The sequence below is a fragment of the Leptodactylus fuscus genome, chromosome 2 (assembly GCF_031893055.1).
Source record: "Leptodactylus fuscus isolate aLepFus1 chromosome 2, aLepFus1.hap2, whole genome shotgun sequence".
NCBI lineage: Eukaryota > Metazoa > Chordata > Amphibia > Anura > Leptodactylidae > Leptodactylus > Leptodactylus fuscus.
The window spans coordinates 199329541-199347531 of record NC_134266.1 but is presented as its reverse complement, the minus strand read 5'-3'; the positions used below and the strand labels follow the sequence as shown (position 1 = coordinate 199347531).

The 17991-nt window shown below is 39.2% G+C and overlaps 1 protein-coding gene across 5 annotated transcripts in view; it reads left to right on the top strand.

Moving 5' to 3' along the window:
* LMO7 (LIM domain 7) overlaps positions 1-17991 on the top strand; it is a 125729-nt gene that overhangs the window by 81512 nt on the left and 26226 nt on the right. For 2 of the 5 annotated variants that reach the window (XM_075265408.1, XM_075265406.1), the window contains exons 8-14: positions 2417-2609; positions 5195-5447; positions 9906-9935; positions 11753-11870; positions 13981-14123; positions 15250-15919; positions 17114-17308. In XM_075265408.1, the coding sequence (XP_075121509.1) occupies positions 2417-2609; positions 5195-5447; positions 9906-9935; positions 11753-11870; positions 13981-14123; positions 15250-15919; positions 17114-17308 (1602 nt within the window). Of the gene's footprint in view, positions 1-2416; positions 2610-5194; positions 5448-5948; positions 6144-6353; positions 6618-7500; positions 7663-7839; positions 8539-9905; positions 9936-11752; positions 11871-13980; positions 14124-15249; positions 15920-17113; positions 17309-17991 lie in introns of all 5 variants that reach the window. The other 3 variants (XM_075265404.1, XM_075265405.1, XM_075265407.1) reach the window with 3 other exon arrangements.

Below are 17991 nucleotides of genomic sequence, written 5' to 3'. Positions count from 1 at the left end.
TCGTTGCAACGCCAAAGCCTACCTGAGTATTGTTGCTGACCATGTCCATCCCTTTATGACCACAATGTACCCAACATCTGATGGCTACTTTCAGCAGGATAATGCGCCATGTCATAAAGCTGGAATCATCTCAGACTGGTTTCTTGAACATGACAATGAGTTCACTGTACTCCAATGGCCTCCACAGTCACCAGATCTCAATCCAATAGAGCATCTTTGGGATGTGGTGGAACGGGAGATTCGCATCATGGATGTGCAGCCGACAAATCTGCGGCAACTGTGTGATGCCATCATGTCAATATGGACCAAAATCTCTGAGGAATGCTTCCAGCACCTTGTTGTATCTATGCCACGAAGAATTGAGGCAGTTCTGAAGGCAAAAGGGGGTCCAACCTGTTACTAGCATGGTGTACCTAATAAAGTGGCCGGTGAGTGTACGTCTGCAGTAGACTTGTAGAAATCCTGCAGACAAGATGTGGGTTAATCTGGAGACTGACTGGGGGGCAAGGATTAGCTAATGGGGCAGCCTTTGAATAGTTTTGTGCACTGCTGCAGACCAGACACAGCAGAAAGGTTCTTGTTCCCGCCAGTTGTCTTACACCCAGACACACAACTGTGAGATGTTAGGACGACACATGACTGAGCATTTTCTGTTATAGCATACGAAATGTAACTCCACATATAAATTTCCTACCTAAACCGTATCCACATCACTGTAGATAAGGTTAAGTTTTAAGAAGAGAAACCATCCCTCATATTCTAGTATAGTACATTGTTTAGCATATTTGGCATTTTTTATGTATTGTGTCCCTTTAACCACTTGAAATAATGTTTTACTGGCTACCTTTTTGCCATGTTTACCGAGTCTACAATCAACCCATAGACGAGGAATGCCTATGTTATGGGGTACACATGTAGATCAGCTGTTGTTTTCCACAGGTTCCAAAGCCACTATATTTTTAGGCCCGGTTCACATCAGCGTTCGGGGAGTCTGTTCTGGGTCGCTTGGTTTCTGCATGAAATGTGGAGAGAAAAGCAGACTTCCCAAATGGAAACCTGAATGCTGATGTGAATGCTGACTGTATTGTATTTGTAAATATAATGGAACAATTGAGGCGTGACAGTTTTATATAATGAAACCCTGACTCATCTTTACAACTATCAAGTGTAAAGGTCGAGTAAGAATCACGCAGCTTGTAAATGACTTGCCAGGTATGAGTATGGTACAGTTTCGTCTTGCTGGGCTATAAATTGATATCCTGAACCATCCTGAGCTGAGGGAGACAAAAAGCTTATAAAAATGTGAATCTACCGTATATACTCGAGTATAAGCCGAATTTTTCAGCCCAGTTTTTGGGCTGAAAAAGCCCCCCTCGGCTTATACTGGAGTCAGCAAAAAAAAAAAAAAAAAAATTTTTTTTTTTTTTTTTTTTTTTAGGAGGGGGGTCTATGACCAGCCACAATATCAATGTATAGAATCTCCCATAAAACAGTGCAAAAAAAAGAAGATTTAAAACAAAATAAGAGTTCTAAATCACTCTCACTTTCCTTAGAATACATACAAAAGTAGAAAATGACTGTGAAACACAAACACATTAGGTCTCCCTGTGTCTGAGAGTGCCCGGTCTACTGAATATAAGGTATCTGCAGTGCTCCTGTTCCGTCGGGAAAGGGTTAATAGGAGCATTGCAGATCCCCTATATTCAGTCAGACTGAATTCCAAGTAGATGAAGAAAAAACAGTCCTCAAGCTCAGGGAAGGGGCAGACAGACAACCAAAACACCCCCTCCCCTTTCACAGCATCTACTGCACCCAAAAACTCCGACCATTTTAATTTTTGAAATTTTCCAGCAGCTGCTGCATTTCCCCCCTAGGCTTATACTCGAGTCAATAAGTTTTCCCAGTTTTCTGTGGTAAAATTAGGGGGGTCGGCTTATATTCGGGTCGGCTTATACTCGAGTATATACGGTAATTAAGATTGGTGAAGGTTGGAAGGGGACTCCCTCTGACCCCACATCACCTTTTGTATGATGAAGTTGTGGGGCGTTGATCTTTTGTCATGGCAGTCAGGGACTTTGTAAAGGCTCGTAGGCCTGCCATAGTAATATTCCTGTTAAACCATGCGCCACATCTTTTAAGGAACAGTCTAGAAATGCTGTGTCTTTACTGACTTAGAATATGTACACTTAAGTCCAGTGCTGAAGAAAGGGAAGTTAGAAACTGGAACTCCAGTATTTTACAGAAAACAATGGTTATAGGTGTTTCCCTTTCACTACAGCCTGAGCGTGTAAGGGATTAGTCTCATATTCCCAATATATAGATGTGTGGTCAGAATAATCGCCGATATGCTAGGTGTGGATATATGTCCTTGCGTTTTTTTTCTCTAACTTTTTTTCTTATTGCTGACAAACTGTAGGTACTAGAAGAATCCAGTAGTTTGAAGAGAAGCGGAAGAGATAGCGGCTGTGGAGACTTGTGGTATAGTGAGAAAGGAGAAAATCTATTTCCTGTTCATAAAAGAGACGATTCTTGGGATAGCTTGGACTCCTTCGGCTCCAGGTCATACACAAGCTTTTCCTCTGATACGACTCTCAAAGGAAGCAGCGAGGGTAAGATCAACATTCTGCTCTTGGACACTTCTTTTAATGTTGTATTAGATTTTATACACAATGGGGCAGATGTGTAAAAACTGCCTTTTTTTGTCCATAGAAACCTATCACAGTAAAGCACTTCATTTTTATCAAGATCCCTGTAAGCAGTGAAACCTGTGATTGGATGCGAAGGCTAGCAAAGCGGTTTCCTATTAGGGGCATGTTCACACAGAGTTTTTTGAAGGTGGATTCCAACATGGAATCCGCCTCAAAATCCGCCTGGAAAAATGGCTCCCATTGACTTCAATGAGAGCTGCTCGCTTTTTTTCCTGCTAGTTAGCAGCGGAAAAAAGAAGTGACATGGCCTATTTTGCTGCAAATTCTGTGGTTGTCAGCTGCGACATCCATGGTTTGAAACATACTCCTGTTTAGGCCCATTCATTTGGACCTAATCAGGAGTGGGATGCCGTGACGGAAGTTTACACAGTGAAATTTGGTTTCTGCCGTGTGAACATACCCTAAGGAGGTTTCATAAATTTTCCCTAGTGTTTTCAGTATGGTTTGCTTTTTTTTTCTGTAATTTCATTCACGTTTTACATTTTTATGGCTTGTTTTTTCCCTAAAACAGCATATTTTATAGTATTTAATGGCCGCACCATGTCACTAAAAATGTATCTGTTATGGGCTTCTACAGTATATGTTTGTCATATGCAGAGTCCCAAGAACACTCCTTTGCCCTCCATGTGTAATATCTCCTATGGGTTCTTTTAGCATATGCCTCAGGAGCTATCATGCTGTATGTTAATGGTACACTGCAGACACCGCTCCAAAATTGGGGTAAAAAGGCATGAGGACTTTTGTTTTTAGAGTGTTTATACATTTTAGGGGGAGCTAAAGATTCTGCCGTTTTTCAACCACAAAAATTTGCCAGGCCAAACTAGGAGCTGTGATTTATTTTTTCTTATTATGAAGGATAGGGTGGGCTGAAAGAAACTTTTGTTGTCGCCTTTTGTCTTTCATTTGTGCATCTTGTTCCATGCTGCTGAATAACCTCAGCAGTGCGCATCAGCTTTTGTCTTCGTAAACTTAGAATACACTTGACATTCCTTCTTTGATTCAGGACGACTTCTGAATGTGCTTGGATGCTGTGTGTCCGTGAACGTCCCTCATCCATGCTAACACTGACATTTACCTGAATAAGACAAAAATAAAGACGCTACAATTATAGAACAGAAATGACCTGAAGGTGTTATGTCTAATTGGATGCCACATACATTTTGCAAAAACATTTTTCAACCAGATGATCTTGTATTCCAGTCACCAGACAATATGCATTGTAGCTGTGTTGTTTTTACAAACTAGGCCTGCTTTATTCGAGGTTCAGTATATTCTTTCCTATACTAATGGAATGTACTTTTTGTTTTTATTGACAAATATAGTTGAGCGTTCTTCATTTATACATAAGCCTTTTTGAATAAACAAATTATTTTGAGTCTGAAATGTCTTTCTAATAAAAATAAATACTCTAGTTTTACAAAGTATAAATGCTGGCCACTATAAGACTAGGTTCACATCTGCAATGGAGTCGCTGCAGAAACCGTATAAACCGTATTTCAGTATTAAAAACAGAAGACACCCGGCAGACCCCGATATTATGATGGGTCCACTGGTAACTGCTGAACTGACTCTCTGAACAATGTGGACCCATGTGCAGATGTGAATCTAGCGTAAAAATGATACTGTTTTAATACTAAAATTCAACATATCCCTTCCTGACACAGCCATTTTTCCATTTTCATGGGTTTCCTTCCTGCATTCCAAGAGCCATTATTATTATTACTATAACTTTTTATTTATTTTTAACTTTCCAGTTACATAACCACGCAAGGACTTTTTTTGCATTTTGAATTTTTGAGTTTTTAATTCTGTTGGACAAGCTGCTGCAGACATGTTACATCTTCTTAGCTACTTGCCCTTAATACCTGAATTTCTCCTACTTCTAGAGGGAGCATTTCCAGTAAATTAAATATGAAATTATTACAGAGAAATAAATGTTATCGACAAAGCCAGGGCAACCCCTGTTCAGCAGATGCTTGCCTCAATGATGAGCTTATCACAGCTTTTACTATTAGCCCTGCATTAACCATTCCGTAGCTGGTCTTTTAGGGGCATAGTTAACCCAATAAATTACAGAAACCTGTTAGAACCCACCTCCAAGGGAAATTGTCTCTAACTTTGTGGCTGTTGAATCCCCAACACTCCATTTTGCAGCTTGGGTTTAGCTTTCTATTCTAAGATGCACATTGGCTGTTTCAGGAGTATCCAGGAAATAGAAGGCATAAATCCGTGGCCTCCTCTCCAGTGGCTTGGTGCATCTACATACCACATATGAAACCAATGACAGTGCAAGTTCCTTCACTTCACATGCTCATGTAAATCTAATATGTTAGACTTAAAAATATTAGAACTGCAAATAGGGCATGCATCTAAAGTGTCATAAAATCATATGTAATGTATGTAATCACATACCTTGGTAGTCACTGGTACCATTCACTACTGTACAACATAGCTAAACACTCTTATTCTCTCATGATATTTTGTAGGTGGAGAAAGTGACACAGAGTCTGAACTTACCTACAAGATGCAGGATTCAAGCAAAAACGACATGTCTTACCGAAGGACTTCTGTGGTGGAACCCAAGCCAGCCACTAACGTCGCTCAATTCCTTCCACCCAAACAAAAACAGTTCACTTACAAGCCAGCCCCTTTAAGAAAGAAGCAAGTGGATAGAAATGAAGACAACCGAAGGAGCTGGGCTAGCCCTGTCTTCACAGAATCTGATGGAACATTTTCCAGGTACTGTACAGTAGTCATGGTCTTGTGCTCCGTTAAACCTGAGATAGCTTGGGTAGTTTTTATAAAACTTTGGCTCTCCAAAAGTCTTAATGAAGAATTTTCACTGACTGCCTACCCCATGTGCATAGTTCTGCTGAGATAAGGTGTTAACCAATGGCACGTGATGTGACAGCAGCAACCAATGATCTTTTACATCACACAGTGAAGTGGGGTGGAGGACTGGTAGAAATGTTTTAATGTAAAAATAAGTGTTTCATGTTTTGACTGTAAAAACATGAAAACAGAAAAATACCTGGTTTTATGTGGTCATCCTATTAAGGCATCCTAGCTATCAAGGAATTACCATAGTTATTTAAGAGTTAATTCTCGCTTTCCTCCTCTTGTGTGTTTACATTTTACTGTAATTTCATTCAGTTTAACACAGCATCTGCAGATTTGGACCTGTTTACGTCTCCGGTTTGAGAGGTCTTTGTTTCATCACCTTAACGTTTTCTTAAACAGTTCAGATTCTGAGGATGATGGGAAGTTACCGGACTTGGTGCTTGATGATTTAGCAAAAAGAAAATTTCACCTCAGCAGTAAACCTTCTGTTTCTGTGACCCCTGCTCTTTCTGTTCCACCTCAAATGGACTCTCAGAAACCTTTGAACATTTTAACAAACATTATTTCAGCTTCTTCTCAAGAAGGAGAGAACAGGTCAGAGGCATGAAGCTGATGTGTCATGATGCAAACTATATCTTGTGTATATAGCTGATTTGTAGCCTTCCCTGATCTGTGAATTAACCATGCTTATAGAGTGGTTTGGAGTGGTTTATTTTTCAATAAGGCAAACTAAACAAGAAATGCTACATGACTGGTTTTATTATGGGCATGCCAACCGTTCTTATTGGCCATTTTGTATATTAGCCAACACCAAGGACTGGAAGTGAAGAAATCGCACCAGGATGCGGTAAAGGCCCATGTAGATTATGCCACGTTTTCTTCAGATGAAGATGAAGACTCTTCTAGAGAAATTCCAAATATTATCAAGGATGATTTCTTTGCTAGGAAAGTCAACTTGCCTTCACCAGTGCTACCTCTTGCCTCTTCTCAAAACAAGGATCAATTTCAGAAGGGTTTGTGGACCAGGACCCGTTCTAAACCTTGGTACAATGAATTTCAGGGATTCAGGTTTGTGCCCTTCTTCTGAGTATAAATGTGTGCCTTGATATTATCAGCAGACACAGGGTGGACACAAACAACTGAGGCCCCTTCTCAGAGAAAAAAATTGGCATATGAAAATAGGTTGTCAAAAGGTAACATCAACTTGTGTTTTTTGGTTACCTTCAGTAAAACGACATTAAAATTAGATTAATGTTTGTTGTATCTGGGGACTATCCAACATCTAATAGTAATGAGAAGCCATTGTTGTTGTTGTTATTATTATTATTTTGTTTGCTTGTATAGCACCAACATATTCTGTAGTGTTTTACAGACAATCAGTGGCGTAACTGACATGGTCCCCCCCCCTCCAAAGACCCCGACTGACCGCCCCTTTTCCCTTGCATTACTGCAGGCACTATTATGCCCCATAGTGGCCCATGTACACAGTATTATACCCTATAGTGTCTCCTGTATACAGTATTATACCCTATAGTGGCCCCTGCACACAGTATTATGCCCTATAGTGGCCCCTGTAGCACAGTATTATGTACTGTAATAACCCCTTCATCCCTAGGCAGCAGGCAGCTGCCAGCACAGTAGATCACTATGATGCAGGGAGTCCAGGTCTCTGTTTTGAGTTTGAGACTAGAAAATCTGTCCAATTTTTCTGGTCCAGGTTCCCATGAGCCTTACAACTGTAGGATAGTGTATGTTGTAAGACTTAGGTAATGGAGACTTGCATGGAATTAAATACATCAGCAGGGTTTTAAAACAATTGTTAATGAAAATTCTGCATGAATAAACACAATATTACCGTATATAATTGTAGAAAGTAAATGTCCTCTCTTGAAGACATGAAAGTTGGGAGGGCTGAATATCTAATTTCACCTTTTCTTCAATGGCCGAACAGTAAAGGGGCTGCAGGCGACTGCCCTTGGACAGCTGATCTTGCCGCTGTGTTTAAGCTGAAGAATGATCTCAATGTAAAAAAGGAAGGTGCTGCACAGTTGGACACAAGTTTGAGCAGAAAACATGAGACAAATAAAACTGAGGACACGTCTGAAAAGCCAAGGTTATTATTGGCATGATCTGTGTGATTTGCAGTTGCTGTGTGTTCAGTTTTCTGCATGTAATAGGTTTTTTTTTATGTTGTTTTTTTTTTCTTACATTGCATTTTAAGGTAGTGAAAGCTACTTGAACAGCTACATTCCTAAACTGTTGTGTTTTTTGCTTTTTTTGGATATTTCAGTCAATTTTTAATACTCCAAGCCCTCCAGAAAATAACTTCTGACTTGCTCTCTTCTGAAAAGAAAGTAAAAATTGACCCCACATCTGGTCCTAGATTGATGCATTCTGTTGAGACTTCAAGTGCACAAAACAATCCATCGGTGAATTATGGCATATGTACAATGCCAGATTTTGAGAACGACGACTTGTTTGCTCGAAAGACTGGCACTTTTCACCTCAATCAAGTGATCAACCTTGGTACACCTTTGGCTCAAGTGCTGGAAATTGAGAAAGACATTGTCCTACAGTCTAAAGAAGAAGTAGGTCAGCTCCCAGATTTGGTGAAGGATGATATGATTGTTCGAAGACCTCACTCTGAACCAAAGGAAGTCCATGTGTCTGGAGCCCCAGACAATTACAATGCAGTTCCCTTTCCTGATCCTTGGTCTCTTCCAGAAGATATACAATCTAAATTTCTTTGTTTAGTGAAAAGACCACCAGAATCTAACAAGACAGATAGCCAAGGAACAGTTCTTAATCCTTCACAGAAATCAAAGAAAGATGACATGCTGACAAGAAAAGTTCACTTATCTCAGTGTTTAGCTGATGTAAAGCCTAAGCATTTTATGTCTGGCCCATGCACTGAAGATGATCTTCAAAAATGGGAGGCGATAAGGGAAGCCAGCAAAATAAGGCACAAAAAACGGCTGTTGGTGGAAAGGTTAGACTGTGTGCGGTTTGCATGCAAGAGTTTAAAGCGTGTTAAAAACCCTTTGCATTAACTTGGCCTTAATCAGTCGTGTTGGTGTGAAATGTGTCAAAGTTTATAAAAAGCGCATGCCTGAATACATTTGGTGCATCTCGATCAGTCCCTGAGCCTGAAACTGAAGTTGTCGTTTTGTAATAGCTTAAAAGCCACGTGTTGGAGACAACTTAAGTTGTTCTAGTAGAGAGCACCCTTCCTAAAGAGAAGATTCTTGTTAAACTGCTATTTCCAATGTAACTCTGTAATGTTAAACAAATACATTCACCTACAGAGAAACATTTTTTGTACGTTGGATACAAGCAGAAATTGTACTGGTAGCAGACCTATGACATGCAAGTGATTATGCTGCTGTACATTCTTTACATGGGCTGTGGAGTACAAGTTGAGGCCGAAAATTTGACAACTCAGATTTTTACATATTTACTTTCATAGTAGTTTTGGAAAGTTTATGCATTCATTTAAAAAAAAAAAAAAAAAAAAAAAAGACTTGGACCATGCATTATATTTTAATCTCTGTTTATCAGCAAAAATTTACAAAGAAACCAGCAGGAGATTCCTGGTATCCATTTTAATGTGTATAAGCCCACTAACCACTTCATGGCACCTTTGTGTTATGTGTCCCCTACTCTATTTGGGTGCGGGGTGTCATGGTGTCCCAGCAGCTAAGCCGCATCACCACAACAGTGGCAGCCACCAGGCAGCACCATGCCATGTGAACAGATCTCAGAAAGTTCACATTTCCAAATGGTCTCAGAGGACTGAGAACTGGAAGGTAGATTTCTTATTTTTTGACCAGTTGATCAAGGTTCTTTTAAGAAATTTTTTTATTCCTGTACTGATTTTGTCTCTCATGTGAGGGTCAAAACTGTTCTATCTTAGGATGCATTGACACTTTGTATTTAATTTTTGCATTACCACAATTATTATTTTTATTTTTTTCTAAAAAGGAGCTTTGGTGGCCTGTTTTGACCATGATTGTCATGGAATCCATCCTTCAGAAAATTAGTGTGGGTTGGTGGTTTAGCCGTCTGACTCCATAGCTCTGGAACTGCTGGACCAGTGAATGGGCAGCCTTCACAAACATGTATGTTTCTAAATTTTATAGTGAAGGCCATAGATATAAACATTTTTTTAAAACTTTTTTTAGATGAGGAAAACAGATTTTTTTTTTATATGTCTGAGTTTTACACTTAACATCTAAAAATCCTTTCATGGCATGTGTCCAAACTAGGTATTGAGTGGATTTGTTTACTACATGCAACGTCTCCTGCTCTGTGATGGTAATATAAAATGTGCAAATCCTTTTTTTTCTGATTTCTCAGACTGCGTGAAAAACTCTGTCTGGAGCCTGGGTAAGTTTATGGCAGGTTGCACGCTACGCGCTCTTGTACAGTATTTAGCTCTAATTTTCAGATAGGCAGCAAGCAGCTAAGACTTGTCCGGGCTACGCTTGTGACATGTGCATGATGCTGCTTCCAAGTGCTGTGCATGAAAGCATTAATGGAATGCCCTCTCACAAGAGGTTTCCTGGCTCTGCTTACTTGGCTATTTGTTTTGGCTGTAACAATGAAATGTTGCTGTGACGGCTAAAGCAAATAGGAAGTGGAAGGCGAAGTACACACTGTTCAGTTTGTCTGCATTTTGCAGGTGGAAAAAGTTCTCAGAAGTGCCAACATAAGTTTAATAGTAAAAATGCACTAGATTAGATCTGTGGGGAATCATTATCCTGATATCGTCATCATCCTCATTCCTGTTTTGGCCCATATCACAATCTGAAAGCTGCAAAATAATGTGTCTTGGGTAGTTAATATAAAAGGCCAGCTAGGCGTCTTTTCTTCTGCCTGCCACCATTTGCTTCCTTGTTTGTTAGTGCGGTTGATGTATCGCAATGATGGAAGTCTGTCACCATTACCCAGCCCTGCAGACAGACAGGTTAGGTGCCTTTGTTGCCTAGATATCGCAGTACTTGTCAATATGCGTATAAGCTCTACAGGACTGGGCTGATATATTAGGTTCTGGTGACAGCCATCTTTTCAGTATTTCTATTATAACTATATTGACTCCTACATTTAACCAGAAGCCCCCAAAGCACATGAATATCGGACATGCCTTGTCTTTTTGGAATGTGGTACTTCCTATCTCTATAGTGCTAATAATATAATGAATATTTCAAGCCCATAAACAGAAGTAGTGGTTTAATATTAAAGTCAAGGGCCCTTAAGCTTTTATCAAACGTTCAGACTGCCTCACTTATCCCCTACTTCAGACAGGATGGAGGGATTTCAGATTTTTAACATTCTTTTGCAGTGACAAATACTATAAGTACCAGACCCTCCTAAATTGTCATCTCAGCTGTACTGTATGAACTCATGTCTTCTAAGCATCCTATGCGCCCTTCACATATTTTTGGATTAAGTTATATTAATAGTAGTTTGGTCATCCTTTCTGAACGATGATTTCACTACATCGACACAAATATAAGATGATGATACAAGCTTTCATGCTAAAGCAACAAGCCAAAGCTGCTTCCTTTCCTTGCTTGCTTTTAGTGGATTCTTTAGCAAAGTTCTGGAAACACACTGTATGTTTTGTAACATGGCTTTTATATTGTCTTTACCTTGCTTGAATGAGTATTGTTTGTGGTAGGGACAATAATCACAAGTTGGTGAGACTGACGGTTCTTATGCTAACACTTGTGCTGTGTTTTTCATAGTATACTATAATCTGTAGTGTCATCTGGAGTATTTTAAGAGATTAGGGAAGATTTTCTAATGGCAATGTACCAACCTAAACCTTTTTTGGCAATACAAGACTAATATGTTCTTCAATGTATCTAAACCGCTGTTTCAAGGGCTTATCCAGCTTCCAAAAATGATTTGCAAATAAAATTCGGTGCTGCTGAACTGCTGTCCCGAAAGCTGCTGCTGAACTGCGCTGCTGCTGGCCCGATAACGGAATAGTACCATAAATTCATAGCAGCCTTTTCTTGGCTTTATTTTAGTTGACACTCCTTGTCACTGTTATTTATATGTAGTGAATCTGTGAACAAACTACATTTCCCATGATGCATCTGCCTGCTCTCACTCTCTGTGTTGATTGTCCAAAGCAGATTGGTAATTTCTATTCTGAAGCAATGGCATATAAATATATTCTTCTTTAATCTCTACAGGAGTAAGTCACTGGAAAATTGCAACGCAGAGGAACTCCAGACTATGCGCCAAATTCGTCTAGAAGAATTGCAAAAAATAAAAGGGCAGTTACAAGAGCAAGATCAGAAGTGGCAAGATGTATGTATAACCTATTTCCATTAGTTCATTAATTGTATCAAAGTTAATATGTATTTGATATGTTATTATGCTGCTTTTACATGTATAAGCATATAGCAGGACCCTTTAGACCTGGGATCTCAAACATAGCCCTTGGGCCTGAAAAAACCCCCAACCCTGTTCTAAAGTTTCCTAAGCTTGTAGGCCACAGTCCTTCTGGGGGGGACAATAAATTGCGTGAGGCCACTGTTGGGGGAAACATTAAACTGGGGACAATGCTGGGGGTATCTAATATTAAATTTGTAAGTTTGAGAGCCCTGCTTTAGACGATTGCTTCTCAAACTGAGAGGCCCTCTTGTCTGGCGAGGTGCAAATCCCTGCCTGTGTCAGCTTTAACATAAAGCTGAAACTGCACTGATAGCACTAGCCTTGTATGGTAGATATTATCTGATGGATACTCTGGTATTTGGAGCTGCTGGGGAGGTATTTTGTGCTGTAGTATGGTATATGGTGTTTCTCGAGGTATTAAATGAGCCGTACTGTGAATTTGGTAGATAAGGGTGTGATGTATGTTACACAGTGGCATTTGTGGCACTCTGTGTTAGCATAGTTTTGCTGGTGAGGCTCTGGCGTTAGAGAAGATTGGTGAGGCCCATACCATAAAAGTGTGAGAAGCCCCTAATTGTGACCATAATGTATTACAGTGATAATTCTGTGTATTCCCTGAGCTCCACTCCATTGACCCGCTCTTAATGGTTATTTTTTGCTTCTATCTATATGCAATGGTCAGTATTTTTCAGTGATTCCATGTGAAGCCCTTGTTTTAGAAGTGTAGACTGCTAAGAGAATAGTTTTTGGCTGGAATGACCGTTTTTTGATGCAGTTTCTAGGGCTAATGCCAGTAGTGGATATAAAAGAGTGTAAAAGTTTCAGTATTTCCTTTATCCTTTTTCTTCTGCTTGAATTCACTTCCAGCTTTGGCTCATAAAAACTGCCATAAAAGACTGTGTGATTGTAGCATTATTAATGTTTTATTCTATTGAATATATATTTATAACTAATATGGCTGTTTCCATTCTTCAGTATTGCCCTTTGCTTACAGCTTCATGGTATCCCCAAAAACTTCTAAAAACCCAGTGTGTCAAACACAAAATTTATATGTAGGAGAATGTCCCGTATATAGAAAATTTTGTTTCCAATCTGAACTGTTGTTTGGACTCAAAATTATGTTAAAATCAATGGGGTAGATGTATTAAGTCTGTAGTTTTTATTAAGTAAGCAGTACTATTAATTCATGCCAGAATATAATTTATGCTAGTTCCTGGCAGTACCTCTCTATGCCTCCTTCAAACCCTCCTGTGAGGGTGTGCCATTATGAATTGTATGAGGGTCTATAATGAGGACAGAAAACAGTATGGGAGGGATAAAAGAGGCATTAACCATGTGAAGAGATCATTAAAGGGGGTGTTATGCCGTGTGGAGAGCAGTAAAAGGGTGTTATACCATGTGGGAACCCTGGGTGGGCAGTCAAAAGCTTGCCGGGGGGGCCCTGTTTTCCTTTTTAATGGCCCTGCTCCCCTGTCTCTCTTCAGAACACTTACACACTCGCCCATGCCTGTGTATGGCTTAATTTAGAAAGAGCTGTCAGGCGAATTAGGTTTCTCATGTATTGCCCAGCCAAAGTCTAACAACAAACTGAAGATTTACTACTCACCTTACAGATGTATTTATACTACATAAGGCAAAATTCACACAATGTATTTGACGTGTATGACTTCTGTGCTGATTATGTCCTTCAGGAGAGTTCTTGTCATGTCACAGACTTGGGCATAGATTTCGATTTGTGAATCCAATAAATCTGAAACTATGTTGGGTCTTCTCCTACTGATAAAACTTGTGAAGTCCTCCATAGAACTATATTTATATGGAGGACTTTTTGTATGAGGAAGAAGTGAATTGTTCTCATGGTTGCCCTACAGTCTACATTTGCCCTCATTTGAGTAGATGTTTTTTGTACACAGATGTTATATACTGAGAAGTCAGAACATTCTATACAGTTAGATTTGTTCGTTCCTGAATATGTCTTCGATAGTCATTAAACTCTTGTCCTCTTCTTTTTATTGGTAATAAGGATTTAGCAAAATGGAAAAATCGCCGGAAAAGCTACACTACAGATCTACAGAAGAAAAAGGAAGAGCGAGAAGAACTTGAAAAGATTTCAAATGAAGGCCCAGAGAGGACATATAAAACATTTAGAGAGATGCGACAGGAAAGGTGAGACCCCTGGAGCATTTTCTTACTTTTCAGTATAATTACATGTTGATATGTCTGGCAATGTAACATTTAAAGCAATTGTCCACTTCACAATAGAAATTATGCGATTAACACATAGTTAGGGTGCATTCACACTGAGTATACGCTAAGCTCTTTCTGAACGTAAAACACGTTCAGAATGAGCACGTACAAAGCAGATCCCATTCATTTCTATGGGAGCTGGCATACGTGTGCTCCCCATTGAAATGAATGGGCTGCTTTTTTCCTTATTCCTTTCAATGTGATATGCGCGGATGCAGCTGGTTTCCTTTACCATTTTCAAGTACTACTATTAACGGGTCAAGTTTACCTGTGGACCGTGCTCTCCAGTGGACGTTTCAAATTCGTATTATATGGTGAGCCGAAATATACTTACTTGTTTGTTATATACTTACATTAATGCCTGTTCTTCTCATCCTATGATGAATGATAGCATTGGACCCTAATAACAGTAATGTGAACATTCCCGAAGAGCTGAACCTATGGAAAGCCTAACAGCTCTGTCTCAGACTACCCAAACTCCTTGTGAGTAGTGTAATGACTGGGAGCCAGAAAACGTCACCTGAAAGATTACAAAGAAGGGCGCCATAGTATTTTATTAATCGTGTTGTTAAAAAGCAATACTTTGGCCTATTAGACAAATATGTTTTAAATGGGCCCGGAATTCGATGACTAGATTTTTCTTGCTCTCTTTTTAGATCACCTTTCTCTATATTATTATTCCAAGGCAATATATATGCCCCTAACAGATAAACATCTTTTAATATGCTTAATTCAAGGCAGCTCTATACACATAATGAAAAAAAGAAATTGTGCACTTTGATAAGATGTAGAGAGGGTGACAAAAGGTCATATATTTCATGCTGAAGGCAGAGGAACACAATGCATGTTTAAGAAAAGCAAAAAAAAAATGTGTTTAGCACAGGAAAGGCTCTAAAATGTGCAATTCCATTTCTCCTACTGGTATTTCCCAGCACTTTAGCACCAATGATACAGATTTGCACAATGAATTATTTTTTAATCCATGATATTTAAATATTCAGTGCACATATTAACAAAAGTTTTTTTTGGTTTTTGTTTTTTTCAGGGAAGATAGAGAAAATGTGAACCAAGACAATGGATATAAAAGGTCAGAACGGCGACTTATGTATTCCTCAAACGATGATGTCTTTGGAGAGTCAAATAGTCCATCCAAGCCAGTCCTGGAAAAGAGTTACACTGTGGATGTGCCATATTCAAGAACAACAGAGGTTTCACTATATTCTACTCAAAATAATTCTTCTTCTCCTCAGAAGAAAGAAAATAATGACAACTTAATAAGTTTTGATGATGATGAACCACTTCCTAGTGTTCAGACAAAACTGGAGCCCCAGCCAAAGCTTCAGAGTGAGACTACTTTCATGGTGAAAAATTCTCAGAGGGCTGAAAGCCCAAAGATTACACCAGTTCCAAAGACACAGATTGGAAGTGAAACCTCTGTGGATTTTGATAAGCCATATACAAGTAAGAGCACTACTAGCTATTCTGTAAAGAGCTATGCAGTGCAAGGAAATTCTCTGCCTTCTGACTCCAGCAGTACGCAGAACCTACCATACTCATCCGGGTCACTGAATATAGAAAGCAAACCTGTTCGGATTTCTTCTTCTTTACCAAGAGGATACCAAAAGACCGATACTTCTCGACTGTCATCAGTAATTACTCCAAGACCTTTTGGTGTCCAGTCAAAGGGAATCACCTCATTTACCAAATCCTATACAGTAAGGACATGCTTAAGTTTATGAATTGCTTCTATAAATTAATTTCTCATTAAAAAAAACCCTTTAACGCCTTTATTCCTTAGAATAAAGAGGTTAAATTATTAAAGGCTTTATGGTGTAGAAAAACTACAAATTACAGTGCAGACCGTGTGTAACTTTTCACATCTCTCACAATTTTTAAGAAACGTTTAGGTCTTATTGAGAGGGTGTGAGGCCTCATCAGACTTACAGATTTACAATTATTTATATCAGAAGCTGATGCAAACAGTTCAAATCTATGCCTGCTCATCGCACATGTACATTTCCATTTCTGGTGCAAGGACAGTCAGATATACCAGTTTGATAAGATGTGTACACTTAATAGAAATTAATAACACTGGTATATTTTACTTCAGTAAACCTTTTAAGACTGACATAGGAAACATCAGTCTTAATAAATTTTCCCTATAGAGACGTGCGAGTATATTCAATCGAATACCTCCGCCACATAGCTCCCAGTGCAAAAAAGCGCCAGGGAAGGTGGGAGGGTCAGTAAAAATTTGATGCCCCAGAAGCGTTTTTGCATCTGGAGCTATGCGACGGAGGTATTTGATCGAATATACTCACTCATCTCTATAATGCCCTAGTATGTTTACGTTTGGACTGGCTTTGCAGACTATAAATAAATGCATTAAACTTTGAGAACAGTCTACATAAAACTTCAGGGCTAATTACATAGTTACATACTAGATGAGGTTGGATGAAGGCTTCAGTCCATCAAGTCCAACCTATTTGGTGAAGGTGAAATCTGAACTTGAGTATATTAGTATGAAATCCAGAATATATCTCCTTTTCTACATAGAGTATTAGAGGCATAATAAGTCATTGGGCTTTGGCCTGTCTAAGTATAATCCAGAATAATTTTCATTTTTGGGCACTTCTGTTGGAATTATAGTTTTTAGATTTTTTTCTAGATCTATTTGCCGTAGTAGGGAAGTTCACTAATGTGAGCAATACCTCTAATGGCTTATAGTCCTATGGTACAGTATTAGATTGTAGTATTGCCACAGTCCAGTTTTGGTTAGCTTTTATACTGATAACAACCTTGCATAACATTCGGATGCAATTTTGTGGAGGTGTTGTGTATGTTTGTTGCTTTGATATGTTTTACACTATATTTTAATTGATTGACTAAAATGTTTTGATGTTTTCTAGTTGGATGACACCCGAAGATACAACGGTTCAGCATCTGAGGTAGAGAAGCCTAGCAGTGCCTTCCATAGTGAGGATGAGGTCGACAACTTAAAAGATGAGAAGATAAACATTGGAAGAAGCTTCTCTCCTAAACCCTTTGAAGTCCAAGTGGAAAAGAGTTTAGTGGTTCAATCTGCTCCAGTTTCTAGCTCCCTGGTAATGAGCTCATAGAACATCAGATTGTATAGCCATTTTAGCCCTTTGTATTTATACTTGAAGATTTTGGTTTGTGTATTTTTTCTCTTAACTCTGACTGTTAAACTATTGGTGATTTACAGAACAATGCAAATAGGGTTTCACAAGACACTGCTCTCACTTAGTGTTTATACTCCTTAGTAGATTCTAGGGATCCAGTGTACCTGATGCCACATATGACAACTACATAGTGTTTGTTTGCCTCCTATGGTTTTTTTTTGCTTATGAAGGGAGCCTTCACACGGAGTTACGCTGTGCTCATTCTGATCGTAAAAACACGTTCAGAATGAGCGCATAAAAAGCAGCTCCCATTGACTTGAATGGGAGCCGGCATACATGCGCTCCCCATTGAAATCAATGGGAGGCTTTTTTTCCCTATTGCTTTCAATGTATTATGTGTGTAATACAGCGCAGCGTAACTCGGTGTGAAGGCTCCCTAATACCACATGTAATACATTGCTTGGCTTTGGTTACATGGAACTTAAAGGTATTTTACAGATTAAAAATATTGTTGACCTATCTTAAAGATCGCTCACTAATATGAAATCTGTGTGGGATTAACACCCAGCACACCCATCCACAAGCTGTCCTCAGCAACTGATTCACAGAGAATAGAGCAGGGAGCAGACCTGCTGACACAGAGT